Source organism: Chlorocebus sabaeus, chromosome 20 (genome assembly GCF_047675955.1).
Source record: "Chlorocebus sabaeus isolate Y175 chromosome 20, mChlSab1.0.hap1, whole genome shotgun sequence".
In the NCBI taxonomy this organism is placed as follows: domain Eukaryota; kingdom Metazoa; phylum Chordata; class Mammalia; order Primates; family Cercopithecidae; genus Chlorocebus; species Chlorocebus sabaeus.
In genome coordinates, this window is record NC_132923.1 from 9,076,851 (window position 1) to 9,089,431 (window position 12,581).

The 12,581-nt window shown below is 45.9% G+C and overlaps 2 protein-coding genes across 28 annotated transcripts in view; both read right to left on the reverse strand.

Annotated features, from left to right (window-relative positions):
* Positions 1 to 270: 270 nt before the first annotated feature.
* HAX1 (HCLS1 associated protein X-1) lies at positions 271 to 3,617 on the reverse strand. Of its 2 annotated transcripts, none has more exons than XM_007976981.3 (7): positions 3,444 to 3,617; positions 2,635 to 2,897; positions 2,272 to 2,459; positions 1,179 to 1,230; positions 920 to 1,026; positions 677 to 767; positions 271 to 534 (listed from the first exon to the last, which is right to left on the reverse strand). In XM_007976981.3, the coding sequence occupies exons 1-7, from the start codon at positions 3,494 to 3,496 to the stop codon at positions 449 to 451; spliced, it is 840 nt and encodes a 279-aa protein (XP_007975172.1). In that variant the 5' UTR covers positions 3,497 to 3,617; the 3' UTR covers positions 271 to 448. The 2 variants fall into 2 exon arrangements, with proteins under 2 accessions (XP_007975172.1, XP_007975173.1); XM_007976982.3 differs by having other exon boundaries at positions 2,635 to 2,753; positions 3,444 to 3,602.
* Positions 3,618 to 4,690: 1,073 nt separating this feature from the next.
* Positions 4,691 to 12,581, reverse strand: part of UBAP2L (ubiquitin associated protein 2 like) — a 56,761-nt gene continuing 48,870 nt past the window's right edge. For 5 of the 26 annotated variants that reach the window (XM_037997885.2, XM_037997878.2, XM_037997887.2 and 2 more), the window contains exons 25-27: positions 9,657 to 9,724; positions 7,243 to 7,437; positions 5,346 to 5,998 (exon numbers count right to left, since the gene is read on the reverse strand). In XM_037997885.2, the coding sequence (XP_037853813.1) occupies positions 5,903 to 5,998; positions 7,243 to 7,437; positions 9,657 to 9,724 (359 nt within the window). In that variant the 3' untranslated portion in view covers positions 5,346 to 5,902. Of the gene's footprint in view, positions 5,319 to 5,345; positions 5,999 to 6,787; positions 6,839 to 7,242; positions 7,441 to 9,656; positions 9,725 to 12,581 lie in introns of those variants that run through there. The other 21 variants (XM_037997894.2, XM_037997897.2, XM_037997898.2 and 18 more) reach the window with 11 other exon arrangements.

The window sequence follows — 12,581 nt, forward strand, 5'->3', positions numbered from 1 at the left end:
CAGGCTGGTCTTGAACTCCTGACCTCAGGTGATCTGCCTGTCTCAGCCTCCCAAAGTGCTGGGATTACAGGTGTGAGCCACCAAACCTGGCCTCTTTTTTTTCTTTTTTAATTTATTTCTTGCTTGAGAAAGAAAAATCATTTTCTACTCAGGTTTTAGATGTAGAATAAAATATTAAGGAATAAGGAGAAGGTAGAGGACTAAGATAATTTCGGAAGTGTTGGATGGTTCTAGAAACTGAAATAGCCTTGACAAAACCAAGACAAATAATTAGCATAAATAAAAGTTTTATTGGTCAGTTTGGGTGAGTGACAAACTGACATGCCCCCAATTCACTATTCCACATATCCAAGCCTCTGAGGTGGCAAGAGGAGAAGCTAAGCTTATTAATGGTGGGCAATGGGTGAAAGGTGGAAAGGACTTTGAAGGCTTCTGAGGGTTAACAAGGCTACCGGGACCGGAACCAACGTCCTAGGAATAAGTCCAGGATGGAGAAGGCATCATCCAGGGCTGGAGGTCTTGGTGACTCTGGATCTAAGGAAGAAAGTCATACACACAAATAGGCTAAATGAAAGAGACCAGGCAGAAGCAAAGGAGAGAAATATTCAAGGGTAGAAGAGTAAGAGTTCCCTTCCCCAAGGAATCTTGAGATGAACCCCTTTGTCTTTTAACTTACCAACCCTAGGACTGCTCTCTGCTTCGTGTCGGGTTACTGTAGTCTCCGTCCGGCCCTCACTGTCCACCACAGTCCGGCGCTCCTCCACTATCTACAAGGAGAAGTCCCCACCATATTCCTCACATCACTAAAGATAACGCTCAGCAGTTTCTTTACAGAGATCCCTGTTTCTTTACAGAGATTCCTGTTTCAGGGCATTCATTCCCTGGCCACAATTTCCTTTACCTCTTTCTTTCAACTCACCCCATCTGGTTTAGTGATCTTGGTTACAGAGATGCTCTTGAAATAGGATTTGGGTTGGGGCTGTAGAACCGGGCCAAGACCCTCCTGGGAAACCTGGGAATCAAGATCTGGAAGAGCAGAGAGATGAAGAAGCAGGAGAGAAAGAGTCCAAGGGAAAAAAGGAGACAAGTGTAGAGGAAGAAACTTCAGGGAGGGAAAATGGACAGAACTTCAGAAGAATAACAAAAGGCTGATAAACTTCCTCTTCCTCCAGACTTACCATTGTCCTCTCTGGTTCTAGGATGGGGGTCCACAGGCCATATGTCATCAAACTGCAGAAGAAACCATAGTAAGTGAAAAGACACCTTCCAATCTGAAATTTGAAAAGTCATAGACCTCAAACTAATCCCGAGCTCCAAAACCCACTGCCCCGGGGGAGATAATTCCATTCAGAATAGCTTTATTTACACACTCCTTCCTCCTTCCTGGCTGTTTTATGTATCCTTCTACCAGAAAGACTTCCTGAACTGATATATGCCTATACTCTGTGCACAATCCTGCCTTATCCAAGAATTATCTAGACCAGTGGTGGTTTATTGTTTTGTTTTGTTTTAAAGAAACAGAACACCCATCTCCCCCCAAAGAAAATCCCACAAGCTTAATAGAGAAAACAGAAAACACTAAATGGAGGGTTTAGGATTCCAGCCCAAGGCTATCAGATTCAAACAAGAATTGCAATCTTTGGCCAGGCATGTTGGCTCACACCTGTAATTCCAGCACTTTGGGAGGCCAAGGTGGGTGGACCACCTGAGGTCAGGAGCTCGAAAGCAGCCTGGCCAATATGGTGAAACGCCGCCTTTACTAAAAATACAAAAATTAGTTGGGCGTTTGGCAGGTGACTGTAATCCCAGCTACTCAGGAGGCTGAGGTAGGAGAATCACTTGAACCTGGGAATTGGAGGTTGCAGTGAGCTGAGATTGTGCCACTGCACTACAGCCTGGGTAACAGAGCAAGGCTGGGTCCCAAAAAAAAAAAAAAAAAAAAAAAAAAAAAGTGCAATCTTTGTACTTTTTTTTTTTTTTTTGACATGAGTCTCCACCTCCTGGGTTCAACCAATTCTCCTGCCTCAGCCTCCCGAGTAGCTGGGATTACAGGTGCCCGCCACCACGCCCAGCTAATTTTCTGTATTTTTAGTAGAGACATGGTTTCACCATGTTGACCAGGCTAGTCTCGAACTCCTGACCTCAGGTGATCCACCCTTGGCCTCCCAAAGTGCTGGGATTACAGGCGTTAGTCACCGCGCCCGGCCAGTCTTTGCACTTTATTAGTGGTCTCTCACAAGCTCTCACTTTAGGACCCGATGGGATACTCACCCTATGAAATGGTCTCTGGGAGCCCCAGTCTGGTGCTGGTTTGGGGGATTCACTTCTTCCATCACTCTCCAAGACCCCCCCAAAGATCCTGGGCTGGTGACTATCTGGATACTTAAGCATTGAGTCCCGAAGTGTCTGTCCCTCCCGCAGTCTCTCACCAGGTGTCTCTGACTCAGGACCTGGGAGTTCTGCAGAAAGGTGGCAGGTGTTTGCTGGGGTGGGAAAGGACTTGGGCTCTATAAATCTCCCTGAAATCATCAGTCTTCTCACACTTCCCATCCCCCAGCTACTCCCTGCAGGCTCTTTATTTCACCCACCAACCCACTAGAAACCGCAGGTTGTCCCTCAGGGAAAGTCACACACCAGGAGGATGGGAAGGCAAGGTCCAGGCCCCCATATCGCTGAAGATGCTATTGAAATCTCGTACTAGGTCATCAAAGCCGAAGTTATCGTGGAAACGTATCCCTCCTCCTGGGCTGAAGCTGAAGCCGAAGCCAAATTCCTCAGGGGGGTGCTGAGGACTATGGAACCTTGGGTTCCCATGGCCCCATGAACCCCCTTCTTCCTCTTCTTCCTCATCATCATCTTCATCTCGAGTCATCCCTCCAAAAAAGGGATCTCTGTGGCTGAGAGTGGAGGCAGATTGGCCACCAAGATGTCAGCACGATTTAAGCCATAAAATCAACTCATGGGTGGCAAAGTGGGACAAGAGCAAGGGGTCTGGGAAGCTGGGGAGAGGGTCGGAGGACTGGTTGCCGCATCAAAACATTAATACAATGGCTGACAGTTCTTTCTTTCTTTTTTTTTTTTTTTTTTAATCAAAGTCAGACCTCAGCTCGCAGCTCCCTTCTTACACCTTCCCCCAGAGTCCCTCCCCTCTCTCCCAAGGTCCTGCTCACTTGCCCACTGTCCTATTCTCCCGACCCCCATTGTCTTCCCCGCCCGGGTCCCTGTTGCATCACCCCAGGTTGGAGAAAGGCTTAGTTTGCTGTTTCTCCTCTTAACGACCGCCTTGGTTACTGTGGCGGGGTGAGTGTTCAATGTTGCCACTTCTGTCCTCTCTACAGCAGTTGAAGGAGTGGGACAGAGGATGTTTTTCCAAAAAATAAGACGTAGGGGTCAAGCTCCCTTCAGACGACCCCCACCCTTGTCCAAGCCGGACCTACTCTCACCTCCGAGGTCCAGGAAAGCCGAAAAAGCCCCGGAAGAGATCAAAGAGGCTCATTCCCGTATTGGGACGCGAACCTTTGAACCCCTCCAGTGGTCCATTCGCAGAAGGGGCAAACCTGCGCAGCCCTGTGGGAAATTGAGCGAGGCGTCAGCCCACGCTACCGGAAAGCAAGCCCGCGATCCTGACACTGTCGTAAACGACTGTAAGCCGGACATGCAAGGGAGGCGGGACGGAAAGTCTTCCTCAAATTTGAAAGGTTTTATCTTTACCCCACCTTTTAGAGAGCAGTTTCCGTGACGGGAGTGAGCGTGACGCACTTTCAGGTTCCTATGACCGCCTTCCTCCTAAACCTGTTCTTCTTTCTGGAGACAACTCAGTCCGAAAAGCGATTTCGAGGGTTTGACTCTGGATAGCACCCGCATAAAGCCGCCAGAGGGCAGCCCAGACGCACAGATGAACCGGCTTGAGGGCATCCCTCAACCTCCCCACCCCCGGGGCTGGCCAGCCTAACAGCAGAAGCCACCTAGCCACTTACTCGGGCGTTCGTTTTGACTGACCTGGGTGACGTCTGCTGTTAGAGGGATGAACAAAATGCTTTTCCAAGCTCTTTCTAGTATTGAATTCCCCAGAGAAGAGATCAAGACATAAGAGACGCATGGACTTAACTTCCTCCACCTCTCTAGCTACTAGGGAGTCTGTTATAACCATATAGGATTCTTCTATCTAAGCAGGCTCTGCAACCAGCAAGACAAAGGATTTGTAAGGGAAGGGAAACTAGTCGTGTCCTGAGAAGGAACAAATTGGGGGCGATAAAGAAGTATCCCTTTGGTATCTTTTTTTTTTTTTTTTTGAGACAAAGTTTTCTCTCATGTCTCCCAGGCTGGAGTGCAGTGGCACCATCTCGGCTCACTGCAACCTTCGCCTCCCAGGTTCTCTCCTGCCTCAGCCTCCCGAGTAGCTGGGATTACAGTCATATGCCACCCTGCCCAGCTACTTTTGTATTTTTTGTAGAGACGGGGTTTCACCACGTTGACCAGGCTGGTCTCGAACTCCCGACCTCAGGTGATCTGCCCACCTTGGCCTCCCAAAGCGACTGGCCTCATTTTGTTTACTGTTGTATCAATTTTCAAAGCCTATCCGAAACCTGTCTCTCCCTGTACCCCATCCCCAAGCCAGACTTGGCTCTAGATTCTTTTTCAAAGAATTGGGTATAGCTATGTCACAGAAAAGCACCCAAGAAGCAACCACTACAGTAGTCCATTCCTAGGGGGAATGTGCCCCAAGGTTTTGTTTATTTCGTTTTTGGGGTACAGGTGGTGTTTGGTTACATGGATGAGTTCTTTAGTGATTTCTGCGACTTTAGTGCACCCATCACCCGAGCAGTGTACACTGTACCCAGTATGTAGTCTTTTATCCATCACCCCACTCCAAGATTTAGTTCTGTCAGACGATACATGTTGCCTTCACTTCTTTTTAGTTTATTTACCTGGACCCATCTAAGTCATAACTTAAAACTCTATAAAGCCATTTTTTTCCTTTGAAATGGTCTCAGCTCCTTCTTGATCCTCTCCATTTTCCACCCAATCTCCTCTATCCCTCTCCCTTTACTGCCTGAAATCGGCTGTAGATGTAGCAGTTTCTGGAGGAAATGAAGATTTGTGGTGGTTCTTTCCAGTCAACAGGTTGTGAAAGTCTTAGGGGTGAAGGGAAGGAAATCCCCTCAAGGACAAGATACTACTACCACATTAAGGTCAGGAGTTCTTAAAGGGCGAAGATTTCATTTTATTCCACTGCCTTCAGGGGCCTGCTAGAGGAGGCCCCGTTGGTACAGTAATACTTATTCACCAAGCTGGTCATCGACGAAATTGAGGATGTCCTAGACGGAGCAAGAATAGGCAGAGGCTGAAGGTAGAGGTTTTCTTTTTATATATACAAGACACATTAATCCATTAAATTTGAGGACACAGTACAAAAAAAAAAAAAAAAAAAAAAAAAAACACTTCAACTAATTCATCTGACAATGCTGTTCATATTCATGACGCCATTTTTTTGTTGTTGTTGTTGTTGTTTTCCTAATAATAAAGGAGGAGACTTAGGGCTGTTGGGCTGATATATATTTGGAGGTCCCACCTCCCCACCTCATCCGTACACCACCAGGGTGAACAGGAGGAAGCAAAGGAAGGGCAGGGCCCATAGCAAAGTTTCATAATCTTGAATGCAAGAGGGGAGAAGGAATGGAAGGGGGGAAAAAAAAGGAGAAAATACAAATCCTATAATACATACAACAGGGTGGGGATGGTATAGGAATGGGACAGACATGAAGCTGAGGCATGGGGTGGGCCGCTGGGGGTGGGGGGCAGCGGAAACCCCCCACATTCCTTTCTCTTTGATGTTGTTTCCATAGTTTCCAGGCTGAGAAGCCCTCTCAGAAGATGGGACCGGGAGAAGAGGGTCAGGGCCTCAGTTGGCCCCCCAGCTGTAGCTGTTGTAGGCAGACTTGTTGGTCTGGGGCTTCTGCGGGATGGAGCTGGTCTGGCTACGTTGCCCGCTGCCCGTCTGCAGGGGAATGGGAGGATGATGGGGAGGAAAAAGGTGTCTAGTTAGTGGTACAAATTTGTAACATCTTCAGGTGGAGATGTGCAAACTGTCTTGCTCTCCCATTCCCCTCACTACTATTAGAACCATAGAAAATTTAGTCTGCATAGCTGCTAAAGCCCCTTTCTTACAAGCAGGAAGGCATTTTTGACTTTTAAATAGGGAAAAGATGAAGAGGGCAAGATACCTTTGGAGATAAGGTAGTGAGTGAGTTCTACTCATTTTCAATTCTACCTTCTCCTACTACCCCTTCTCTCCCCTGCTCTTGGAGATGAGTGATCACAAGGCAATTTCATTTCCATTGATCCCCATGAATGCCTCAATTTGGAAAGCTGTCTTTGAGAGGAAGGAAGTCCTTATTCTAGCTCCAGCCACCTACAATGGAGCTCTCAAGAGGCCACTTGCATTGCCCCACAGATCCCCACCCCTACCACACATCACATCTGTGAGCCCATTTCAGGCAGGTACGAGAGGCAGTCTGAGGCCTCAGCCTGCAGATGCTGCCCCAATAATCTTTTCCATTCTGGTAACCAAATGTTTTCCACAGTTGGGGAAGGGTACAAAGATAAAGAGGGTGTTGGGGAGAGGAGAAGGAGAGAGGAAGGGGAGGCCAGAGAGCTCAGCAAGGTGTTTGTGTTTGTGTATCCCGATTTGTGACCGCGCAGTCTTTTCAAGTTCCCTGAGGCTGTGAAGGTGAAATGGGGACTGAAAAGGAGTGGGTTCAAGCATATGATCATTCAATTTCATTACCTGCTCCTCCTGCTGGCGCTGGCAACAGAGAATCATCTGCAAATATGGTAGCTGAGGCAGAACCAGGATATATGGAAAATAAAGGGACAAACTTTGACAATAGAACTCCACCATTAGAAGGGAAAGCTAAAATGTCAGGGAAGAGGGAAGGCTGGGAGAGGAAAGAGGGGAGGTGTGACCCAGGTCTGATGGGATGACGACAACTGTGGCATAGGAGGAGAAGGGCACCAAAGGAATTGGGCAAAAAAGGTTTCAATCTGGCCCCTTCTCTGAGATATCCTTTGCCGGCCGCTCGTGTTATGTGCGCTTGTGTCTGTATGTGCTGTGTGCCCATGACTGGCGCTGGGGAGGGATTGGGTGAAGGTGGTGGTGAGGAAGGGTAAGAAAAGGAAAGGGAAGGCAGTTTTAAGGGATAGGAAGAGGAAGGGAAAGGAGAGAGGGGGAAGGGCTATTACCTGGCCATCCTGCTGCAGGTGATGGTGAAGGATCTGAGAGTGCGGCTGCTGATGGGGGGTCAGAATGTGCATAAAGGGGGCAGGTGGGTAGGCAGCAGCTGTGGCCGGATTGATGGGGCCCCCACTTCCTAGGGCTGAAGGCAAGTTGAAGGAAGCAGCAGGAGTACCGGAATGAAAACCTTGTTTCTCAAAGGACTGCTATCCAGGAGGCCAGGAGGAGACAGAGTAAAAGGGATCAGCAAACCAATCTTGGGATTTTCCTGAGCTCAAGTTCCCTGACCCTCAGAAAGCAGCATGGTGTCACGGAAGGCACAGTACACTTGAAATCACATTTTCAGGTCTCAGTCTCAGCTCTGCTCTTATTTAATAACTGTGTGAACCTGGGCAAACTACTTAACCTCTTAGCCTCAGTTTCGTCAGATACAAAACAGGGACACTACAAACCTGTTGTAAAGATCAAATAGGCTGGCACGATGGCTCACACCTGTAATACCAGCACTTTTGGGAGGCCAAGATGGCCGGATCACACAGAGTTCGAGACCAGCCTGGCCAATATGGTGAAACCCCATCTCTACTAAAAATACAAAAATTAGCCAGACGTGGTAGCGGGTACCTGTAAATCCCAGCTACTTGGGAGTCTGAGGCAGGAGGATCACTTGAACCTGGGAGGCAGAGGTTGCAGTGAGTCAAGACTGTGCCACTGCACTACAGCCTGGGAGACAGAGGGAGACTCCATCTGAAGAAAAAAAAAAAAAAAGAAAAAAAAAAAAAAGGCTGGGCACAGTAGCTCACGCCTGTAATCCCAGCATTTTGGGAGGCCAAGGCGGGCGGGTCACCTGAGGTTAGGAGTTTGAGACCAGCCTGACCAACATGGAGAAATCCCATCTCTACTAAAAATACAAAATTAGCCAGGCATGGTAGCACATGCCTGTAATCCCAGTTACTCGGGAGGCTGAGGCAGGAGAATCGCTTGAACCCGGGAGGCGGAGGTTGTGGTGAGCCAAGATCACGCCATTGCACTCTAGCCTGGGAAACGAGTGAAACTCCGTCTCAAAAAAAAAAAAAAAACAACCAAAAACAAACAAAAAGACCAAATAAGAGGATGAAATGTGGAAGCACTTTGTAAAACTGAATGTCATATTTGAACATCATGAAATTTGAACTTAGAACTCCAGGCTGGGCATGGTGGCTCACACCTGTAACCCCAGCACTTTTAGGAGGCTAAGGCGGGTGGATTGCTTGAGCCCAGGAGTTCAAGATGAGCCTGGGCAATATGACAAAACCCTGTATCTACCAAAAAACAAAAATACAAAATACAAAACAAACAAAAAACAAAAATACAAAAATTAGGCCTGGTGGTACACACCTATAGCCCCAGCTACTCAGAAGGCTGAGATTCCACCATTGCACTCCAGTCTGGGTGACTTCTTGAGACTGTCTCCAAGAAAAAAAAAAAAAAGCAAACCAAGTGTCCCCACCCCTTCCAATATTCCTTTAAAAAAAAATAAATAAATAAATAAATAATAACTCCGCTGGGCACGGTGGCTCACACCTGTAATCCCAGCACTTTGGGAGGCCGAGGCGGGTGGATCATGAGGTCAGGAGTTCAAGACTAGCCTAGCCAAGATGGTGAAACCCCGTCTCTATTAAAAAATACAAAAATTAGCAGGCGTGATGGCAGGCGCCTGTAATCCCAGCTACTCGGGAGGCTGAGGCAGGAGAATCACTTGAACCTGGGAGATGGAGTTGGCAGTGAGCTGAGATTGCACCACTGCACTCTAGCCTGGGTGACAGGGCAAGACTCTGTCTCAAAAACAAAAACAAAAAGAACTCCACGGATATTTCAAAAGAAATAAACACATACTGAGATATTTGAAGTGTTGAAGGTCTTGTTCATGAAGTGCCCCGCCCCAGACCCCCAGTGCTTAATAACAAACTTTAAGTATTTATGGTGATGGGGGATAAAAGCAACATAACAAACCTGTGGATCACTCAAATGCTTCATTCGTTACTAGGTGTCTCCTTTCCCACTCCCACTGTTACAGATTTACTCAAAGAATGGAATGAACTAGTTTCCTGTCACTCTCATACTTACTCTCTTGAAAAGTCATGAAAAAGGTTGGGAGTAGGTAGGAAAAGGGGCCAGGAGAGTTGCACAGTAAATCACATGACACATTAAACAATTTGCCACGCTTCACCTTCCTGTTACACTTCTCTTGTTTTTTTCTCAGAGGGCTAAATTTTAACTTCTTAGAGGAAGTGAAGTCTAGAGAAGACCTTTCATTTAGAAAAAGTAGGATGGGTTTCCTGCCACCTCTCCTAGGGCTGTTCTTGTCCACTGTATTTCTACCATTACAACTCCACCTCTTCTATGTCTATCTCTTTTCCACTTCTGTCCAGAGCCAGGCACCTACCTGGGTTTTGGAGTACACAGAACCCGAGATATCTGGCACGCCCGTGTTACTGGAGGTGACTGAAACACCTGGGGGAGGAGGAAACAGACAGGAGGATTAGCTCAGCTAGCTACCTGGCCCTTATTCCTGAGATGAGGTGGTATCTGTAGCCTTTCTAGCTATACCAATGCAAGGGAATTTTGGTTGATTTTCCAGCTTCACGTCAGTCCTGAGAGTTAAGAGTTTATGAAACAAAAGCTCCCTAAGGGTTCTTTGGACCTTTCCAGGTGTGTGTTGAGTATACATGAGAGAGTGAGGTTGTTTTTTTGGTGGGCAAGGGAATATGACCAAACCTCACTAGCATATACTGTTTCAAAACACTTCTGTGCCAAAGTCTAGCAGGAATATAATAAACTTTTAATTTTAATGTCCATTTCAAATCAATCCACCCAAACTCCACTCAGTTTTATTCCTGGAGACTTGGGCAGTCTGGCTCTCTCTTTTCCTGAAGTGACATTTCTGGGCTCAAAATCCATGCCTCCACTGCATAAGTACGAGAGGAGCAGTTCACTTTAATCCCCAAGGGCACTCTCATTCTCATAGCCTCAGCTCAGTCAGTCCAGCTTCTTTAGTCTTGGAGCATCTAGGCTAAATCTTTAAACTTAATATGTAAAGGCCTGCCATCAAGATCAATTTCCATGTACACAACTTAAGCCTAAGTGTAGTGGGGTGGGGAGGGATAGGTAGACAGGAGTAGGCCATCTCCTATAGCCTAGGTGGAACACAAAAACCATGTCATTTTCAGTATACAACTTCAGCTTCTCCGTAAGATAAAGTTCTAACCCATACCCCAACTCTCATATTTCCTGTTGAAAACTCCCTACTAACCACTACAACCTTAAAGAAACCAGAGTAGTACAACATGTCATTTTAATTTGTATTCCTCAAATACTCATACTATACTCTATCACCTGGGGTATAAGGCAATGGGTCAAGGAGATAGGAAAAGCCATGAAATAAATAATCTAACATCTTTTAAACTTTCCATTTTTAAACAAAGATTTGAAGAAAAGTAAGTAATTTAGGAATATAAAGCATGATTTTAAAAAGATATATTAGTTTTTATAAAAATAAAATGAAGCTTCAGAAAAACTTTGCCTTTCTGTCTATGCCCTTGGATCCTTCCCATGAGAGGTACACATTTCCTTCTCCTCTGCTGTCAGGAACACTGATGGAAAAGTGTTTTAGAAGCACTGTACTAGAGTGGCCACATCACAAATAAGGAATCCTCCATTCACCCACAATTCAAACTCTAGAACCCAAATCCTCCCAATGCCTCAGACAAAGGCAGCCTTCCAAAGTTAAGCCCATCTTGAACAGTCACTTTTGAAGTGGTATCTTAATCTGGAAAAACTTCCCAACATCCTAAGTCCAGATAATTCCTGGGAGGGGCAAACACTAACTAGGAAAAATAACAGAACTACAGAAAACCAAGCAAGAGAAAATACTTCCTTATCTCCAAAGCATCAACTGTCTAAAGACACTGAAGTAAAAGAAGGGAACGGTATCTTAAGGGGCTAATGGGTATTTTTTCCGTTCCCTTTTCAAACCTGAGGTGCCCATCTAGCAAATCACTGGGTAACAGTCATAACTTTCAAGAACAGAAGGTTCAGTTATGGAAAAGGCTTAAGCTAATAGTTTGTGTGGAAGAGTTGAGAGTAAAGGTGGAATAAACAGGATATAAGTAGAACATTTTTAAGTCAAACCAAAAGAGACAATTTATTGCAAAGGCAAAAAAAAAAAAAAAATAGCATATTTGGTCACTCTCTGCAGTGAAGCTAGGCTGCCTATATCTAGGAATGGCAGAAATGACTAACTGGATGCTCAAGCTGGGTGGTAGGGAGGAATTCAGCTCCAGTGTGCCCCTACCTGATCTCATTCTTTCCAGAGTTTAGGCTAAAAACAACTTCTAGTCCAGAGGCCTTATCTTGGATATGAGGTTGAAGGGACTGGGAATGCAGGAACCATAATACTCTGTAGTAGCCATAATAATCTCAATGATATTAGAGACCTAGAAAATAATGGGTACTGATTTCACTACCCCTTACCAGTTATTAGAAAGATCTTCAGACTACAGAGTTCTCTTGCTTTCCTTCCAACATCAACACCCCCTACTTATCCCCAAACAGTGACAATACCAGTATCACGTGGGCAGCAGGGCAGAGAAACAGGAATCTCTCTCTCCCACCATGGCAGCCCCTGGGAAACGTGGTCACACTCCACAGAACAAAATTACTTCAAAGGGCTGGGAACAAACACAAGGAAAGCTGAATACTTTGGTTTCTAATTAACCCAGGGTGGTGATCTCACTGTCCACATTAACTGTATAAACAAAGGGCTAATGTTGTATGCTAGCTGGACTGGGAGGGAATTAGAATTTCCACAGTCAAGATGTCTGACCAAACCGCTCCCACACATCCTTAGCTTATACCCGCAAATGCAAAACTGATAATCCAAGATTTCGGAAAAGCCATCAAGGGACTAAGAACAATGTTCCAGGATAGTATAGTCTCCACAGAGCCTGAGTCATCAACTAGCTGATCACTAATGACTTTATCAGATCTTAACCACTTGGCCTTTAGGAACCAGATAGATGTGGGAATTAAGCCTTGGAAGATACTTCCCTAACAGCTCTGAACACTCTCTCTTTTGCCTTTCACCATGACATGACACTCCAAACTTTTTTGTCCTTTCCCCCACTGCTTATGTAAGAGGCAAATGAAAGATCTAAATGGAAAAATGAAGCAACATAAACATGGAGAATTGGGGATTTTTACAAAGTTTCCTGTACCAACCAATCAACAGGCAGGAAACTGAGGCTATTTCCCCTCCCCCCACCTTCATAAAACCACCATACTGAAAAATTAATAGTTCTTTGGCTATGCT

Excerpts from the sequence above, each read along its gene's own strand:
- HAX1 (XM_007976981.3), bottom strand. The coding sequence starts at position 3,496 with ATGAGCCTCTTTGATCTCTTCCGGGGCTTTTTCGGCTTTCCTGGACCT. Across the intron at positions 2,898-3,443 it reads GGCTTTCCTGGACCTCGGAG|CCACAGAGATCCCTTTTTTG; the intron begins GTGAGAGTAGGT and ends CTCCACTCTCAG. Across the intron at positions 768-919 it reads AGATCACTAAACCAGATGGG|ATAGTGGAGGAGCGCCGGAC; the intron begins GTGAGTTGAAAG and ends TTCTCCTTGTAG.